This window comes from Paroedura picta, chromosome 1 (genome assembly GCF_049243985.1).
Source record: "Paroedura picta isolate Pp20150507F chromosome 1, Ppicta_v3.0, whole genome shotgun sequence".
NCBI lineage: Eukaryota > Metazoa > Chordata > Lepidosauria > Squamata > Gekkonidae > Paroedura > Paroedura picta.
This window is the reverse complement of record NC_135369.1, coordinates 180987571-181007928: the sequence shown is the minus strand read 5'-3', so window position 1 is coordinate 181007928 and position 20358 is coordinate 180987571. Positions and strand designations below refer to the sequence as shown.

Sequence of the window (20358 nt, the reverse complement as noted above, 5' to 3'; positions counted from 1 at the left end):
TGCATACCTTTATTCTCTCAGGCTCAAGACAGATTACATCGTGTAAGCTGAATACATTCAAGAGCATGGATGGGTAATGAAATGGGGCAATAGAGTCTGGATCGCAGAAATTTGACAACACACAGCAATCTGGAAGAGCTATAGCACAAGGGTAGTCAACCTGTGGTCCTCCAGATGTCCATGGAGTACAATTCCCATGAGCCCCTGCCAGCGTTGCTGGCAGGGGCTCATGGGAATTGTAGTCCATGGACATCTGGAGGACCACAGGTTGACTACCCCTGCTCTAGCATACGTGTTCAAACTCGACACTTTAAATGATGCGGAAATACCTTCAAATAGCATTTGTATGTGTTTAATTTGCCCGTTGGAGCTATAGCGCCACTTAAGGTTGACTGTACACATTGCAGGGTTTTGTTGTTGTTTTTTTAAACTCGCTTTTGCTGTTTCTCTTGCAGTTGAGTCTTGGGGTCCAGCTGACTAAAGTTTGGCAAAACTAGCCTGACAAAATTTCAGCTTTGACTTATATTCCATGTGCTTAAGGGGCAGTACTGGATGATCCTTGAGGGCAGCAACATCCGTGCCAGAATGTCACTGATTTCTGACCTACCGTATATACTCGCATATAAGCCAACCTGCATATAAGCCGAGGCACTTTTACCACACAATTTTACCACAAAATCTGGGCAAACGTATTGGCTCGCATATAAGCCGAGGGTGGGAAATGCTCCGTCATCGCAGGCTCTCCCATCCAGCCTCCCCCCCCCCCCCCCGCCAACAAATACAGAACAGTCAAGAGGATGAATACCTGCTGGGTTTTGTACCCCGCTTATGTATATGAGAGACCGATTTCTAGAACGTTTGACCAAAAGAAGCAGGCGCATTATTTTTTTCCATGAATGCATTACTTCAAGCACACACAAAGGAATGGATTACGTGGTTTCTTTTTCTTTCCCTTGACAAAGGTTGAACTTTCTAGCAATTAATATCATACCTGAAAAAAAGGGGCATTTCATTGGTTCAGTTACCAGGATCCCCCCATAAACCCTTTGGGCTCCCCTTCTCATATTTTTGAGTCTGTGGCACCCTTCAAATGTGTCAGGGCCCCCCAGGGGGCCATAGAGCCCTGACTGAGAATGGCTTGCTCAGACTTGGATTTCCATACTCGTTTTTTCTACCATTGCGAAACCCCAGAAATACTCCTCAGGCTTCCAGAAAACCCAGAAGTGATTCAGTTGTACAGAATATGGTGGGGAACAGAGCTGTGGACACGCCCACCCAGGACCCCTTCCCTTCCCACCCCCTCCAGGTCTACCATTGGCCTTTTTGGGAGGTAGAGTCACCATGACCATATATGGTCTTTTGTTGTTGTTGTTAGTTGCAAAGTCTTGTCCGACCCATCGTGACCCCATGGACAATGATCCTCCAGGCCTTCTCTACCATTCCCCGGAGACCATTTAAGCTCGCAATATATGGTCTTATCGCCTGATAAAGATTTAACAATTTTAAATATATATCTCTATATAACAATTAACTCCCACCCATTCAGGAAATCCTTCCATGGCTCTCATGAAACCCCAGCGTTTCGCAAAACCCTGGTTGAGAAATCCTATAGAATCATAGAATCCTAGAGTTGGAAGGGGCCATACAGGTCATCTAGTCCAACCCCCCACTCAACGCAGGATCAGCCCTAAGCATCCTAAAACATACCATCCTGTACTATGGTCTCTAATGGCTCTATAGGACCTTGGTTTCGAGACATTCTTATATTTAACATGATTTATTAGACTGTAACCTTGTACCAGTATAAGATATTCTTCATGTATTTGCTTATCTATTCCAACTTCCGACCTCTCTGATCATCCAGTATGCGTGGGTGCTAAGCCTGTTAACTTAGATTCACACCTAGCTTTACAACCTCAACTCTGCCCTTATTTACTCTTGAATTCACACACCAAACCTCTGTACCTCAACTCTCCTCTTGTAATCTTCTCCATAAGAAGAATTCGTAGCATGATGTTTTCATGTGTCGGAAGGACTGAGCTGTGACTCATAAAGGCTCATGTTGAAATAAATATTAATAAAGTGCCACTGGACTTTTGATTTGTTTTGCTTTGGATGATATTAGAACAGTTTCCTTTAATCTGTTTACTAATGCACATTGGTGTGTGTTTCTTTTCCAGGGAGATAAGGGCATATCTGGTCCTCCAGGACCACCAGGAATTGTAAGTGTGAAACTTATGGTTGCCAGGGCACTTATGGGAGGATTGGGACGGGGACACGGAGTGTGGGATGTTGGGAAGTGACAATGGGTATCTCTAGGAATCACTGAAAACTCTATGGTAAAACCATAGAAATGGTAAAAATATAGTTTCCAGCAGTTCCTAGTATACCCAGAAATAACAGAGGCTGGCAGCGTTGGTATAGTGGTTAGGAGTGCGGACTTCTAATCTGAGCCAGGTTTGATTCCCCACTCCTCATCCACATGCAGCCAGCTGGGTGACCTTGGGCTTACCACAGCACTAATAAAGCTGCTCTGACTGAGCAGGAATATCAGGGCTCTCTCAGCCTCACCTCCCTCACAGGGAGAGGAAGGGAAGGCAAATGTAAGCCGCTTTGAGACTCCTTCGGATAAAGTGGCATATAAGAACCAACTCTTCTTCTTCAGCAATGTCAGGGCTCTCTCAGCCCCACCTCCCTTCCAGGGTGTCTGTTGTGGGGAGAGGAAAGGGAATGCCGCTTTGAGACTCCTGCTGGTAGAGAAAACTACAAGACATATAAGACCCATGTAAAACCTTATATTTAATGGTATATATGTCTTAAGTATAACCATTATGTGCTGTTTCTTTGGTTATACTTTTATAAAGGTGCTGTCTACTGGTTTTTATCTGGTTTCTTTTTTTATGTCATCAGAAATTGAGAGTTCTTTTTTGTGGGTCTATTTACCTCTGAAGTTCATGAAGGGATCCACTGTGGGTTTAATTCTGTTGAAATCCCTTGAAATAGAATCATGGAATCCTAGAGTTGGAAGGGACCTCCAGGGTCACCTCGTCCAACCCCCTGCCCAATGCAGGAACTCACAAATGCTTTATCGGTTAATGTGTAGCATAGCAGCCAACCTTTTACCATTAGAAAGCAGTGAAAGTTATGGAGCTTGTGGATATACTTTTCAAGTTTGAGGCTAACAACCAGTGCACCTGTGGCTTTGTATATCTGCAAAAATATCCCCTACCCCACCCTGACCTCCTAATAAAAGTCAGCAGTCTAGGAATGTGGAGTCCTCAGTACTTTTTCCCGAAGATATTCTCGAACTAATGGCTTTAAGATTTCTCAGATAACCTCAACATTGTGGATGTTTCTGGACCAGGGAAGTTAAGGCACATTTTTATCATTTGCTGGACTCCCTCTTTCCTTCATACTTTTTTTTTTTTGCTAGAATAAAATGCAGATTTTTTTTTGCTGAAGTGCAGAATTCTTTAGGGCCCAGAAAGTTGCCTTAAGGTAGGGGTGGCCAAATTGTGGCTGTCCAGATGTCCATGGACTACAATTCCCATGAGCCCCTTCCAGGAATTGTAGTCCATGGACATTGGAGAGTCCATGGACATCTGGAGAGTCACAGTTTGGCCACCCCTGCTTAAAGAGACAAGCTTCAATGAGGGATGTTTTTAGTTAGTCTCATTTAGATATACACAGGCAATGGGGACTGCTTCCGAATGCACTGACAACAATCTCAGATCACCAAAGCCACGGCTACGAAATGCATTCCTGTGGCACTTTGCAGCTGCAGTTGTCATGTCCTCTGTTGAATCCTAAGGGAACAATGCAAGCGAAATCCACGCAGGAGAAAGCCCATGGCTCTTATCAACGGAAGGGATCTGAGTTTCCTTCTGACTTGTCCTTTCCCCTTTTGTCCAGGTTATTGGGGCAGATGATGAGGAACTCTACGGGGAAAAGGGGGATCCGGGCCCTCCAGGATTCCCAGGACAAAAAGGGGAACCAGGTTACAAAGGTGCCTATCTCCTATGTTTTGTTTCCTGCAACTCGAAATTACAAACTCATGCCATGCTTTATTGGGACTTGCTAGGGAGAAATAAACAGTTCCTTGCTTGCTCCACCCCTCCCAGCTCTTATATTTTGCCACGATATAAAAGGAAATGGTTGTGTGTGTGGGGGGGGGCATCTTAAAGGGTTGCCAACCTTTAGGTGGGACCGGGAGATTCCCTGGCATTATAATTGATTTCCAGATGATGGAGATCAGTTCCCCTGGAAGCAATGGCTGCTTTGGAGGGTGGACTCTGTGGCATTGGACCTCAATGAGGTCTCTTCCCTCCCCAAGCCCTCCCCCCAAAAAAAATCTCTAGGTACTCCTCAGTGCAGAGCTGGCCACCTTAGCAACTTTCCATTTTGGACAACATTCTGGCTGACTCTCTCAGTGGTGTCCTAGAACCCAGCTTGCTTACCGATCCAGTGCTAAGGCCAATTCAAAGACTTCTAACTTTCCTGTGTTTTGTGTTTTGTAGGCTTTCCGGGTGTTCCAGGACCACCTGGTCTTCCAGGTAAGAAAAGTGATTTGATTGTTCAAAGAGGAGTCTTACCTCTCTGCTCATAGTCAAACATCTCTTTGATGACATCTTTTATTTTATTTTTTTAGTTTCAGCACATCTGCAACTTCTGCACCTCTGAACTATATTTCTCTCCTTATAAAATACCTATACAGCCAAAGAGCTTTTATATTTCTGAGGTATACTAAGATAACAAATGAAATACGTCCTGGAACTTAACTGTGGAAGTTACATGTGCTAAATAACGTACTGGATTTCTCCGTTACAGATTAAATCCCTGATAAATTTAGGCTTGCAGCCTTTGGACTCAGTCTTTTGTCCTTAAACATTGAGGAGTGGAATGAAAAAATGGCTGGAAAATGACCCCCACAGTGACACTCTAGGAGTTTCCCCATGACTTTTTGATCTTCACTACACAGATTACAGAAAACTCCTACACTGTTGGCCAGAAATGATATCGCATCCTCCTCAAACGACCTTTCTCAGGCAGTGCTGCCAGCTCTAATGTGCGGCAGAGCAGAGGTTTCAATCTAAAATAAAATAAAAGGAGTATAAACTGATGATAGGTTTCCTTAGCGGGCCCTGATTTTATATTATCAGTGACTTGGTCATGGTCTTTGTCACATCAAATAAGGTTGTGGTCATCCTCATTTCACCCCAGTTAAGGAGAAATGCACAGGTGCAAACTTCTGCATCAGCGTTCTTAAATAATCGAAAATTCAAGTGGGTAGCCGTGTTGGTCTGAAGCAGCACAGCAAAACAAAATCAGGGTCCAGTGGCACTTTTAAGACCAACAAAGATTTAGTCAAGGCATGAGCTTTCCAGTGCAAGCTCAAAAGTCTGAGGAAGAGTGCTTGCCCTCGGAAGCTCACACCTTGAATAAATCCTTGTTGGTCTTAAAGGCGCCCCTGGACTCTGGTTTTGTTATGTAATTGAAGTTTGTAAAACTTTCTGCACAACTCTTGCTTCCCCAGGGATAGATCTGAATCCCCTTTTTCCATGAAGTATTTGTTTTTCTTTTCTAAGGAGGAAACTGCAAGGAGGAGCAATTTCTGTGAACTGGGCCTCAAAGCCCACCTGAGGGGGGGGGGAAGCCACATTATGCTATGGATGAAGTTGAGTGGGTGGGTCAAGGTTTTGTCTGGCATCTCACCTTTTGTTCCACTGGTGCTGTCGCTACCTTTCCTTCTGCTGGTGGCGGTGGAGGTTCTCACTAGCATACTGTAAACGTCTTGGTAAACGTCTTGCTTGTTATTCCTGTTATTTTGTTTTAAATGCTGGTCCTTATGCATGCCTTCTTCTCTCAAGGACAACCCAGCCCAGGGATAACAGGGGCTCCTGGGTTTCCCGGGGACAGAGGAGAAAAGGGCGACCGGGGCCCTCCTGGGCTTTCGCTGTTTGGACCGAAAGGAAGAGATGGGTTCCAAGGCCCCCCCGGCTTACCAGGGCCCCCCGGGCCCCCTGGCATCGTAGGCAAGTCAATCCGATACCCACAATATAGAACTCATTGTGTTTGTACAGGAAGAGGTAACATTGGAATAGTCTGCCATGGAAGACTGCAGGGGGACCTTGAGCCTGCCTGACTCTCTTAGCAGAACCTTCTCACAGGATTGCTCTGAGGATAAGAGGGAAGAGAGAATGTTTGAGACCTATTGGGGAGAAAAGTGGGGATGTACAGTAAATGAGTTGCCAATTCCCCCTTCCCTCTGCAGATCCTGCCTTCCCATCATATTAGCAATGAGTCAGGTGCTCCGGCTTATAATTCCTAGTAGTTAGGGACACTACAATGTTTGACAAGCTTGACAAGACCTTGCCTGACAACTAGCAATAAATCTTTGTTCAATTAGCAATGAGTCAGCTGAGACAGGGCGGAATAGAAGTTCAAATAAATAAATGAAGCCGCAGTCTGTTTTTAACCCCAATTGCTATATATATGTCTTGGCTCCCTTTTCTCTATTTTCTCCAATATGGGCAGAAGCACTGGGGGAGGGGATTATTTAAGATTAATATGCGGCATTTTGAAGCTTCACAAAAGCAGCATATTTCCTGTGAAGCCGGTCCACACTGAGGAGCTGAATTCCCTCCCCGGGGGAGGGGGGAGGTTGTAGGTGGACCAGGAATGGGGAGGTGATAGTCCTGCCCCCTACCTGGCTTGCTCTACTGCAGAGTTTTCAAGCTAGACTCAAAGTTAGAAATGCAGATGGCCACTGCTGTGTGGGGTAGCCAGCACGGTTTAGTGGTTAGGGGTGGTGGCTTCTAGAGCCGGGTTTGATTCCCCGCTCCTCCAGGTGCAGCCAGCTGGGCGACCATGGGCTCCGCACAGCCCTGATAGTGCTGTTCTCACACAAGCAGCTCTGTCAGAGCTCTCTCAGCCCCACCTCCCTCACAGGGTGTCTGTTCTGGGGAGAGGAAGGGAAAGCAATTGAAAGCCGCTTTGAGACTCCTTCGGGCAGAGAAAAGCGGGGTATAAGAACCAGTTCTTCTTCTCCCGTCTCTTAACTTCTTTTCAAACAATAGTACACAAGCTGTTCTCTCCCTAGTGTTGGGGCTCTGTTTGGACCAAAAAGAGCATCCTGTCTCCAGGGATATTTTTTCACTAATCTTTAAAAAAAAGCCCTGCCCCAGAAACGAAGAGCTGAGCAAAAACAGAAGTATTCGTTTGGAAAAAAAAAAAGGGAAGGAACAAACAGGACAGAGAGGATTGCCTTGCAAACAATATTAAGTAAAGGTAAAGGTATCCCCTGTGCAAGCACCGAGTCTGACCCTTGGGGTGACGCCCTCTAGCGTTTTCATGGCAGACTCAATACGGGGTGGTTTGCCAGTGCCTTCCCCAGTCATTACTGTTTACCCCCCAGCAAGCTGGGTACTCATTTTACCGACCTCGGAAGGATGGAAGGCTGAGTCAACCTTGAGCCGGCTGCTGGGATCGAACTCCCAGCCTCATGGACAGAGCTTTCAGACAGCATGTCAGCTGCCTTACCACCCTGCGCCACAAGAGGCTCTTTTAAGTAGATGACCTCAATACAAAATTCTCCCAAGTAAAAGACCGCAATACAAAATGCCCCCAAAATCCTGGGCAAATATAATCACAATAAATCACATATTTACAATTGGGAGGGCAAAGGGAATAGAAACATCACTTAATTTAGTGCCAGCTTGTCCCAGAGGGCGTGTCACTGTACAGCAGGGTTCCGTAAAGCCCTGGGGTTTCCTGATGTCCCTGGAAGGGTTTCCCCAAATGGGTGGGATTTGCATCCAACCCCTGAGTTCTGAAGATGAAGAGGATTTGCTAAGTGTTCTTGTGGGTTGTTTTCCATGTTGATGGCTCAGGGCCCTCTGACCTACTGACATTCTTAAGGTGGGGTTTGACACTTATAAACAGCCTCCTTTTTCCTACTTTCTAATTGCAGATGAAATTCTTGGATGTCAACCTGGCCCTCCTGGTGACAGTGGCTCTCCGGGCGCTCCTGGCCAACAGGGCTACTCGGGAGAAAGGGGAGAGAAAGGTAATAATGTTGACCTTAGTTTTGTGTAGGGTTGCGAGTTCCGGAGCACCAAGAGCACACCCCATAATCCTACAACCATAAAGTAGGAAGGGACCATCTAGTCCAACCCCTTGCCCTATATAGGATAAGCCTAAAGTATCCATGATAAGTATCTGTCCAGCCGTTGCTTAAAGACCACCAAGGAGGGGGAGCTCACCACCTCCTTAGGCAGCCGTTCCACCGCTGAACTACTCTGACAGAAAATTTTCTCCTGATATCTAGCCAGTATTGTTCTACACATAGTTGAAACCCATTACTGCACATCTTATCCTCTGCTGCCAACAGGAACCACTCCCTGCCCTCAAGAGAGCAATCAACCTCTCTCCTATAGGCTACCCCCACCCCAGACTGGCCAGACTGTGTCTTGAGTGAACACCAAGGCGTGTAGTGCAGGGGTAGTCAACCTGTGGTCCTCCAGATGTTCATGGACTCCAATTCCCATGAGCCCCTGCCAGCAAACGCTGGCAGGGGCTCATGGGAATTGGAGTCCATGAACATCTGGAGGACCACAGGTTGACCACCCCTGGTGTACTGCATTTCCACTGTTGTGCCCAGGTGTTACTCTTCTGGCTTCACACCGTTGGCTGCTGACAACGCCGGACTGAGCAATGGCCAGGAGGCCCAAGTGACCAGGAGATCTTTGCCTTAGACCTCATGCAAAGTCCTCTTGGAGAATATCAATTCATGTGACAATGTTAGCCGTGCAGATCAGATTCTCCCTGTTGTGCAAAATCCTAATCAGAGTTTTCACTTTTCTATAAAATATACCATTTTCTGGGGAGCTTTGGTGTGAAATCTTTCAGTCTCCTTGACGGATTATTCTTTTCCGTGGCGATCGCAAGGATTTTGTGCTTTAAAAAAAATAGTTTTGGATGGAATCCCCCTAATGGTCTCTATACTTTGTCCTGCAGGTGAAAGAGGTGAAAGCTGTGCTTGTGATGGGCTGCCAGTGCTTGGACCACCTGGTCCCCAAGGTTTGCCAGGGGAACCCGGTAAGTCATCAAACCAGTAGACATCTCAGCTGCAAAGCGGAAAGGCCAACAGAACTCTGTTGCTGTTTTGCAAAGTATCAAATTGCATCCTAAACAAACTAACAGAAAACCCCCAAAATCGGTATTTTTCAGTTTGGGTTTATTGGGCCCCCAGAATTTCAGGATGTCCGAAAAAGCCCTGATCCAGTTTGATATTCAGATCCACGGTCATTAGACAATCTCAATTCCTTTCAGGCCCAATAGACCCAAGAAGAAAAATACTGCCTTTTCCCTCCCTTAGCTTCTGCTGCTCCCATGTTTTGGATCTTTAAGAGTAGTAGGATTGCAAAATGATGTTTGAATTGCAGGATGACTTCTGGACAGCCTCTAAAGATGAGGTTCATGTTGGCTGGTGAGGGTTGTGTGCAAAACTTGGCTGGCTCGTAACATCAATGCTGAACTGTGACAATGCAGAATTCTGCTTGCGGTCCATTTCTAACACTGGCAAAGGAAGGGATTAATGGGGAGTAAAGCTGAGCTGAGAATCCATTCTGAGAAACTGCTGTCCTGTAGAGCAGGGGTAGTCAACCTGTGGTCCTCCAGATGTCCATGGACTACAATTCCCATGAGCCCCTGCCAGCATTTGCTCCCCTGCCAGCATTTCCAGGGGCTCATGGGAATTGTAGTCCATGAATATCTGGAGGACCACAGGTTGACTACCCCTGCTGTAGAGAACTGTGCTTTGATGGAGTCCCTGACCGGGATGGGCCAGGCCACCCTGATCTTGCCAAATCTTGGAAGCTGAGCAGAGTCAGACGTAGCTTGTACTTCGGTGAGGAGACCACACTTTCCAGCCTGCTGCAGACCTAGCCACAACAGAGACGCGGATGCCCCCCATGGCTAACAACTGCTACTCAGTTATTATTAATTTATTTCGGGGGATTGCAACATGCCTGTAGCATTTTTATTTTTGTTTCCCTTTTGGTCTAAAGCAGGGATTCCCAGTCTGTGCACACTCGGGGGTCTGCAGGAGTTCGGGGGGGGGGGAGTCTGCAGCATTTCCCCTCCTACTTTAGTGGACTTGAAGACAAGCTAGCAAATCAGCTGCTTCCATTGCCCCCCTCCACCCCTCCTGAGTGGCGTCCAGAACCTACCTGCCTATTCCGCCTTAAACTGCCTCCTGTCTCCCCCACCCCCATCTCCCTTGATCCTGCCTGTTAACCCGAGTGGCGATGTCACTTCCAGTGACATGTCACTTCCGGGGGGCACTGCCGGGAAGCATGGGCCAGCTAACATCACTTCCGGGGCTCCTCAAAACCTGAAAAATTAATTCGGGGTGCCTCCAGAAAGGCTGAACGTTCCTGCACAGACATTGCCCCCCCTAAACGGAATTACAGCCTTCTAGGTCCCTTGAAGTCCTCGGGTGACACTGCTACTCACACGAGGGCAAAGGCACTCCTGTGGACAAGGGGAGGACAGCTGCCAGCAGGAGCAACATCAGCAGAGCCTGTTGCGGGGCAGCTGCCAAAGCCCAGACTTCCAACAGGGCCTGCTGCCGGTGCCTCCCTTGCCCACGTGGGTTCCCTGCCACATGGCTGCACATGCTGCTCAGGGCCTCTGGGGAAAGGGCGCGGAAGTGACGCTTACTGCTAGGAGGCTAGGTGGCAGGAGGGCTCGCGGGAAGAACGCACCATGGGGCAACGAGAGAGAACCAAACAGGCAGATGAGCAGGTGGCTGGGAAGCGGTGAAATGCCAGGGGACGGCATTAGGAAGGAGGTCCCTGAACACTCTCGGGCCAGCCTTCCCCCCCCCAAAAAAATACCCCTCCTGGAATCACCTCACCCATTAGGCATATCCTTAGTCTGAGCCTTTTGTGGGTTCCTTTTTCAGCACTGGATTCTGGCTAGCATGAGTCTGTTAGGAACTCAGACGTTGAGCGGTACAATACAATGATGTAAAACTTGTTGGTTATTTATTCTAGCGCACAATTACAAACAGAATAAAAACTTCATAAAAACTATACAGAACCAACAGCACATAAGACCAAACGCGTTTCGACCCTACTGGGTCTTCCTCAGTGGTCAGAACTGTGATCATACACTCTATATAAAATATCTATATTAAACTCTTTCTAAAGGGTAGCTGAGTGGTTGAATGGGATCTGTAAATGATGGCTCCAAGCAATATATGTAAATTATATCCTTTTTGGAGACCACCTCCTCTGATATATGCCTGGGGTCTCAACTCTTCGCTAGTATTTAATTCTGTGCTGAGAGTGTATCTCATGTGCATCAGAAAAAAAGCTGTTGGTTCTATATCATTTATATGAAATTTTTATTCTGTTTTTAATTGTGCACTATAATGAATAACAGGAGCCTCTTGTGGCGCAGAGTGGTAATGCAGCAGAAATGCTGTCTGAAGCTCTGCCCATGAGGCTGGGAGTTCAATCCCAGCAGCCGGCTCAAGGTTGACTCAGCCTTCCATCCTTCCGAGGTCGGTAAAATGAGTACCCAGCTTGCTGCTGGGGGGTAAACGGTAATGACTGGGGAAGACACTGGCCAACCACCCTGTATGGAGTCTGCCATGAAAATGCTGGAGGGCGTCACCCCAAGGGTCAGACATGACCCGGTGCTTGCACAGGGGATACCTTTACCTTTATAATAAATAACCAACAAGTTTTACATTATTTTATTGTACAGCTCAACTTTTGAGTTCCTACCTGTTGAGGTTGGGTTGTGTTCCATTTTTGGTTTGGGTTTAACATGAGTCTGTTGCCAAAAAGAGAAGTCCGGGGTTAAGTTGTTAGACGCTTTGTACTGTTTTCGCCCTGCCGTTTGCTTTGGTTGCTTCTGCAAATATTTTACCCTCCTTCTGTGAACTCGAGAGCAAATGTTCAAAGAGAGTCTTTATTAGCAGCAGTTTGTCAGTTGAATGAATTTCTCCCCTCCCCGTTTTTTTTGAAAGGCATTCCGGGGGGCCCAGGTGCTAAAGGGGAGAGGGGCAGTCCGGGGTACAACGGCATTCCTGGAGTGACGGTAAGTAAATGGCCCCAAATGCCTCCTTCGCTGAAATTAATTAATTGATTGATTGATTGATTTTTAAATTATAGATATTTAATAGTATATGAGCATAGAACAGAAATCGTGAGTACATAAATACAGATAATATTTATTTATTGTTGTTTGTTTGTTTGTGGAATTTTTATACCGCCACTCCCAGCGAAATTACACAACAATGTCATAAAAACAATATACAATATAAAAATTTTACAACCAATTAATAAAAGTTAGCAATTCCCCCCCCCCCGCCACAACAAAAAAAATCTCCTCTCTTCGCAAACCAACTGTTGGAATCAGTCAAAAGGTCAATATAGATATTAAAATAAAATAAGTTAAATCATAACAGGGGGGCAATAAGTTATCAGCTTCAATTGTTCCTCTAGTCTCATGCAGTTTACAAACTTACTTATTAATACAGTCCAAATAAAAATGCCAATGGCTTTGAATTTCATCTGGGGGTCTCCTGTTTATTAAGTTTGTCAGTTTGGCCATCTTGCACAGTTCTCCAGTTTTGTCAAGCCAGACTGTTAAATTGTAGTTCAGAGTGCTTCCGTTGCTGAGCAAATGCTAGTCTTGCTGTCATTGCTGCATGAAAAAAAGATTCATTAGCATTGCTGGGAAGATTATTAGGCATAAAGCTTAAGAACATAAAATCAGCATACATAGGAAATTTTACATTCAGAATTTTTATCCAAAATTTCCTGGCCTTCTTACATTTCCACCACATGTGATAAAAAGAACCCACATTCTCATGACATCCCCCCACATTTGCCACCATATTGCTTGGACATTCTACTTATCGCTTTTGGTGTTATGTACCATCTGTAAAACATTTTATACCCATTTTGTCTTAACATTTGGCCCTTTGTAACTTTTACATATGTCAAATGAGAAATTGTGTTTTAAGTTCTGCATCCACTTCACCATACAGTTTTTAGTTTGTTGATGTGGAACACCTACTGGTGCGGTCCCCCAATGGAAGTCTACAGACATGACGTCCGTAGTTGCGCCCCCAGGGACTGTGCCAGTAGATGGGCATTGGCGCCAGAGCACAGCCCTCACAGTGAGATACAGTGCTGTGTTGCACTAGGCTACCCCCCCCCCCCAGTTATGCCTCCCAGGCTGCTCCTCTGGAGAGCAGGGCCAGCCAGCACGACCTGCCACCAGGTAAGGAGAGGGCGGGAGGGGGACAGGAAACAAGGATATATCACTTGGGCCTAAAGCCCCTGTGATCCATATGTACCACATCACCAATACACCTCTTAAGTCTTTCCAGCAATATCTTCACAAAAATTTTACAGTCCACATTTAGAAGAGAGATCGGTCTATATCAGGGGTAGTCAAACTGCGGCCCTCCAGATGTCCATGGACTACAATTCCCATGAGCCCCTGCTAGCATTCGTTGGCAGGGGCTCATGGGAATTGTAGTCCATGGACATCTGGAGGGCCGCAGTTTGACTACCCTGGTCTATATGAATGAGGAGTAAATGGAGCTCTGTGACTGCGTGTGTGCGCCAACTGGTGCACCACCACCAGCGCCGCCCCTCCCCCTCCCCATGTCGTGGCTGAAGCGCACAAGTTCATCTTCCCCATAAATTAGGCCCCACTCCGAGACATTTAAAATCATGTTGTCAGGTAAAAACACTAAACTCTGCTGTCACTAAATTTGCATAGAGGGCAACTCAAATAAGGAAGACCTGGGTGAATCTAGAGTAACCTTGGTAAAGGTAGCGGGAACTACTAGCTGCAATGTATTTGGATTTGAAACTTTATCGAGTCGCATAAGAACCGAGACTGTTCTGGCACTTGACTCTTAAGGCTTAATCCAGAATCTGTCATGCGGGGATTTTCTTTCGGGTTATTGCGTTCAGGACCGCAGCTTTAGTGATGTCACGTGGTTCTACTTTAATGCTTTGTTCAATTACTCTATAACTGAATGTAATTTCAGGGCCCTGCTGGAGTGCCTGGATTGATTGGAAGCCCAGGAGCGAAAGGAGAACCTGGAGATGTTTTTTTCGACTCTGATTTAAAGGGTGACAAAGGAAACCCTGGTTTCCCTGGGTCTCCGGGCATTTCCGGCCATGATGGAAGGCCCGGGCGGGATGGCGTGCCAGGTGTTCCAGGACCAAAAGGTGCCTCGGTAGGTCCCAGCTGTTGATGTTTGTCCTCCATCTTTAAAGCTTAATAATCACAGATTGTTATTGTGCCTAATGAAGTCAATGTATTCCTCCCCTCCTAGTCCTGCTACATGCCATATCACATTGTTTCTGTTTATAATTCTCAGTCATTGGGTGTTTTTGCAAGTATATCCCATGGCAGGTATTTGCATGTGAGATGGATTTCTGCTCACGTCTGTTTGGATTATTTTTGCTGAATTTTTGTCATGTGCCACGCCTGGCTCATGGCAATTTGGTCATTTTCTCTCAGGCTTGAGTTGTACTCCTCATGGGTACCGCCCCTTGCCCTGTGCGCCTGGTTATTCTGTAGCTCTCTGAACTGCAGTGTATTCATTTTGTTGTGCTTATGTCTTACATGGCTGTTCCGGGTTCGAATGTAAACAGTACTCTACAATAGTTTAACATCTGCTGTTGCCCAATCGGCCTGTCCCTTATTTTCACACTATTGCTGATCAAATGGATAGACTGTGGGAAATAATATTCCCACTCGAAATTTGGTGATTTGGTGGAGCATGGGGACGAGGCTATAATTGTTCTGGTGTTCCAGGGCAAACTTGTATTTGCTTGCACGTGATCCCCCTTTTGGATGCTTCCTGATTTTCGTCAGTAAAGACTAACTGAAGAAAAGACTAAAAACTTCAGTTTTATTCCAATGCCAGGTTGTTAGTTCTGAAGAGATATGTGGACTGCACTTCTAGAGTCATGACAATTGTGTAGTGTCCATACCAGAAATGCTTCCAGGTAGATAAAAAGTTTTGCCAGACTTTGGGGGGAAAAAGAAAAGCTCCCAACCAAAAGGTCTTCTTGGAAAAAGCAAAAGATTGCGATGTTCTGTTGCAACTCATGGCCTTGCAGAAGAATGAATGCTAAAATTCACAGAGGTTTCGCAAAGCATGGAACTAGCAGCTGACAACACACTGAGAATTTAAAAACCTGTTTGATAAATAATTTACTAAATGTTAAAAATTCATCTAAACTGTAAAATGTCGTCCCCCCCCGGTCAGGAGCACAGACCGGGGGTGGGGGTGGATGAGGTGCACCAGACCAAATGCTCCCCCATGTGCGTGCAGGAAGAGGTGGGGCAACCTGTCACGACTACAACTCCAGCCTGCAGCCCAGCATGAAACCTCCAATGTATAAACGGTCATAGTCTGTCTAATACCTTTGCCTAACGTGCCTGGGAACCAAATAGATGGCATACCAGTGTCAACTAGGCAGAAGATGCCAGAAGTAGGAATCAGGCTGGGGGGGACACATTCAGAGGGTAAGGGTGATCCTTGGCCTCAACCAAGTGCCTGGTGGGAGAGAACCATTTTGCAGGCCCTTCGGAATCTAGAGGATTCTATAAGGGTCCGTGTCTCTGCCGACAGCTCATTCATTCCACCTGGAGCTGGAGCCAGGGCTGAAAAGGACCTGGGTCTGGTTCAGGCCAAGTGCAGCTCTCTGGGGCTGCAGATCACCAGCCAATTGGAGTTTGCTGAGTAGAGTTCTCTTCAGGGGACACATTCAGCAGGTGCATAAAATCAATGAAATAAATTAAGCAAATATTTATTGAAGAGAAATAAGAAAGTTAGCCCCTCCATCCAGCAGGTAGCCCTCATATTTTTTTGATATGCCAGAGTCCAATTTCAATGTTGGTTCAAGACAGGGGTGGCCTTCCCCATTGGGCAACAGGCCACAATATAATATCTAGTTTGGCCCTTACTTTTTCCATCCAAGGAACATTTTGTATTCATTAGAATATGGCTCTCAAAATATAAAACATAAGCATGTTGGTCAAAGTATATGGGCCTTCCTGTGAACATTACTACAAAGAAATATTTCTTCATAAGGAAAAGCAATGAAAAAGAATTCAAGTTATGAAAGAGTTTTTGTGTAGGCAAGTTTGAAAATATAATTGGCCCTTTATAGCGACTTTATATATGAAAATTGCCACTGTTCCTTTCTTCTGTTGTGCTAAGACAGAGATCTCAGACATGATGCCACATGGCATCCAATGACACCTTCCAGGGCACACGCCAAATGTTTTGTGATAGTGGGTAGGGCCTGAAGGGCCATCAAGATTTCTGATTGGCTGTTGCGGATTTGATTGGCTGTGCAGTCTTCTTAAAACGTTGCTGAGCCACAGCACAGAAATCGTCATTGTGTGACTAAGCTATGGCAGCCATTTTACGGCTAACTCTGATTTTCATGGCGGCCATATTGTGGCTGTGCCTACCACTCAAAACGTGCTGACAGGCTTTAAAAGGTTAGGAACCCTGTGCTGAAAGGACAGCCCCTGAAAAGTGCAAAACACCAAGAGATTTAAAACGACTGAAATGCAGAAACAGAATTTAGATGCATTCAGGAAGCCCCTCCCAGATTTTACATAGATAGGAGCCTGATGTTGCTGGGACCATTTTCCGTTAGCTTATTTAGCATGTCGAGTAATACCGTTCTGCAGGAGGGCACCAATAGCCACTGTCAAAGGTGAACGAATGGGAAGATATTCAATGATCCGGAGAGTCTGAAGGCTGTATGAAATTTTAATGTAGAAGAGAATGATTTTTCCTCCCTCGTCTCCTTACAATTAGGGAACAATCGGCTTAAAAGGTGACCGTGGCCCTCCGGGAACAAGTGGGTTTCCAGGACCCCGTGGAGAAAGGGGCTTCCCTGGTAGCCCCGGAACAGGGCTTCCTGGACAACCTGGCAGTAAAGGGGAAAAAGGTATTTCAGGGATCCCCGGCGCTTCGGGACTTCCAGGTAAGGCCTTTCTCTGTAATGATATCATTTTTACAAAGATTTACAGTACACCCCCCCCCACCCTCTCTCTGCTTATATGTAAAGATCGAGGAGGTATGTTGCAACGTATCTGCCGCAGTATGCATGCCAACGGAAGTTTATGCCCAGAAATGAACTTTGTTGGTCTTCAAGGTGCCACTGGTCTCCGATTTTGTTCTGTGGCTTCAGGCCAACCTGGCCACCCACCAGAATTCACTGTACACCCCAGCAGCCATTTTCACAATGGATAACCAGCATAACCGTGGAAATCTTTTCACAGGGCAGCTGAAGTGTATCAAGAATTATGTACATGTAGGATTGCCAGACCTGGTCTAGCCAACCAGTGGGAAACCAGGGGGCTATGGAACTGGGGGAGGGGAGCATCCATGGGTAAAGCCATGATGTTTCACTCAATTCCTTGAGAAGTGTGGTGTCACTTGAAAGTTTTCTATCAGACGTACAGGAACATTGCCTGCTGGGAAGCCAGTTTGCAGGTATATGGAGTACTAGTTCCACATGCTGGTTACCCAGCCCGAAAATGCCTTGGGAGGTATTGTTGGGGAACCCAAGTGTACCGTACATCAGAGGTAGTCAACTTGTGGTCCTCCAGATGTCCCTGGACTACAATTCCCATGAGCCCCTGCCTGCTGTCAGGGGCTCATGGGAATTGTAGTCCATCAACATTTGGAGGACCACAGCCCTACCCCTGCCCTACATGGATCCCTTTCAGATTCAAACAGGAACCACCAAGGCTATTTCAGATCAGGGAACCCACATAGGAGAAGACTTAAGCATCCTCTTCCTGTGTCCCGGGGTCCCAATCCAAATCAGACCCCCACAGGCATGGGAATTGTGTTCACAGTCCAGAGCTCACAACACGTGTCTACTGAGAAGCCCCCCTGGTGGGCCCAGACACAGCCCAAGAAGTTTGTAACTTGCTGTTCTAAAACCAGTCTTTGAAAGAGTGGCGAGGAAGATTTTATGTATTTGCTGGTTCTAAGGAATGTTGATGTGGGATTTCATAACCCGCGAATGGAAATGAGCAAAACAAGAAAAGTACAAAACCTTATTCTGACCCGGATGAAGAAACTCTGGCTGCAACTAGGAATGACATGGAATATTTTTGATCTGCTGAGTTTTCTTTCATTCTCTTAAACCTCAGAGTGGTGTGGGAGCTACTGCTGATTGCATTGGGGAAGTAGGGGGGGAGGGGGATTTAACTCTTTCTTTCCATGGTGCTTCCTCTAATTTGTGCAGTCCCAAGAGATGACGTTAGCTCCACAGCGTCAGGTTGCTTCAGTTGCTCAGAAAACACCATCTTTGACTTGGTGCAAAAGATAGGTTTATTCTAAAGCAAGGAAGTGAACTCGACATATCCTTTGTCAGAACTGGGTTTTAGGGAATTGAACACAGCATATAACCTTTTCTACTCCCAGTCCCACCCGTGAGAACCCAAATAACATGGGAAGCTTCAAAGAGAAAACAAACCAGGCATCTGGCAGACACGGAGCCCAAGGACAAGGAAGGCAGGGTAGAGTGAGGAGGAGGGGAAGGTGCAAATGGAGGAGGAAGGGAGCAATACATTTTCTAGGGTCGATCTACACATTTAACAGCAATAAACCGAACAGCATAGGCATGCTGATGGAAAAGAACAAACATTCCACATGGTTTGTAACAGTGACCGGACTTGGGTATCTCCAGGCGAGAACTGGAGATTTCAAAGCTGTTACCGTCCAACGCATCAATGAATCCCAACAAGGTTTACGACTCAAAAACAGCTCTCCACTGGAAGGCAAGGCAATTAACACATCAGTCGGTTACTCTTCAAAGACCAATAGTGCTGACTATACGCACAATAAGGGGTGGTGGAAAGATACACAGTGGAACCACAACAGTTTGACAGAACCAAACTGGTTCTGACACACGGGGCAAAAAAGGAAGCATTACTTCTGGGGTGGCCAAGCTGTGGCTCTCCAAATGTCTATTGTCTATAATGACCATGAGCCCCAAGGGCTCATGGTCATTGTGGTCCATAGACATCTGGAGAGCAACATTTTGGCTACCCCTGCAGTACAGAGTGTTGCAAAGTTACCTGCAACTGTGGCTCATTCTGCATTCATTGGATAATGCAATTTCAATGCTCTTTAGAAGCCCATTTTCCTGTTTTGTTTTTGGGGTGGGAATTAAAAAATGCCCGCTCCTCCAGTGCATCTTTCTCAGTCACACCAGCAGCCCCATCCCTGAGATTCGGACCCTCCTTCTGTTCAGCTGGATCCTCTCCTTGGGGAATCCAGTGGCTCATCCCTATGTCTTCTGAAAGATGGAGGAGAAGGAAGTGTCCTAAGAGTAGGAGGGCTTGCTCTGAAATACGGTTGTGTGGCGCATCATCACACCCTCCCCCCCCCCGCTGTGAGGCTCTGGCTGCGTCGTCCCGGAGCGGCCGATTCGGACAATGCGGTGCACAACCCTACTCTGAAATACAGATGGGCATGGAGCTCCACCTGTTCAGCAGCTGCCTCTTTGTCTTGCCTTTCCAGGACCAAAAGGTGAAACCGGGCAGGCCGTTTTCTTGCATGGCGCTCCAGGGCCAGCCGGTGTTCCTGGCCCTCCAGGACTACCAGGTGTCCAAGGTACCTCGTCTCATTTTCATGCAAGGAGGGCCCAGGGTTGCTGCTTGTCTCCCGCCTCCCACCCACAACTCTCCACTTGTATAGAAAAGCAAACCTAACCTACTCTCTTTGACCTGCACAGGTGATAAAGGAGATGCAGGGATCCCGGGAAGACCTGGCCTGCCGGGGGAAAAAGGCGTCCGAGGCCCACAAGGAATAGGGTTCCCAGGTGCTCCGGGACCCCCAGGTACGTAATTGACGATCTGAAGAGAATTTTTCAGTGGAGGCAATAGGCTCAAATAATCTGTTGAAGTGAATGGAAGCATATTCTAGAACAGAGACCTGCCCCTCCCCAGTCATTGTGGAGCTGCTGTCTCCTTTTATAGAGTCCCTGATGATGTCTGCTTTGAACTGGTGTAAGGTTGCCAACTCAGGGTTGGGAAATTTCTGCAGATTTGGGGGTGGAGCGTGGGGAGGGCAGGGTTTGGAGAGGAGGGTGGAAGGTCACAGAGCAGGCTTTCTCAACCAGGGTTTCATGAAACCATGGGATTTCTTGACGGCCCTGGGTTTCCTGAATGGGTGGGGGTTAATTAATTTTAATACATTCTTCAAATTTGTTAAGCATTTATTGGGAGATATGACCATATTTAGTCATGTGGACCCTACCTCCCCCACAA

The 20358-nt window shown here is 46.5% G+C and overlaps 1 protein-coding gene across 1 annotated transcript in view; it reads left to right on the top strand.

Moving 5' to 3' along the window:
* Window positions 1-20358, top strand: part of COL4A1 (collagen type IV alpha 1 chain) — a 165273-nt gene that overhangs the window by 100351 nt on the left and 44564 nt on the right. Inside the window, exons 18-28 of the mRNA XM_077314467.1 lie at window positions 2181-2222; window positions 3913-4006; window positions 4518-4553; window positions 5868-6032; window positions 7970-8065; window positions 9016-9096; window positions 12041-12111; window positions 14084-14275; window positions 16886-17054; window positions 19610-19702; window positions 19824-19928. Of these exons, the coding sequence (XP_077170582.1) occupies window positions 2181-2222; window positions 3913-4006; window positions 4518-4553; window positions 5868-6032; window positions 7970-8065; window positions 9016-9096; window positions 12041-12111; window positions 14084-14275; window positions 16886-17054; window positions 19610-19702; window positions 19824-19928 (1144 nt within the window). The remainder of the gene's footprint in view (window positions 1-2180; window positions 2223-3912; window positions 4007-4517; window positions 4554-5867; window positions 6033-7969; window positions 8066-9015; window positions 9097-12040; window positions 12112-14083; window positions 14276-16885; window positions 17055-19609; window positions 19703-19823; window positions 19929-20358) is intronic.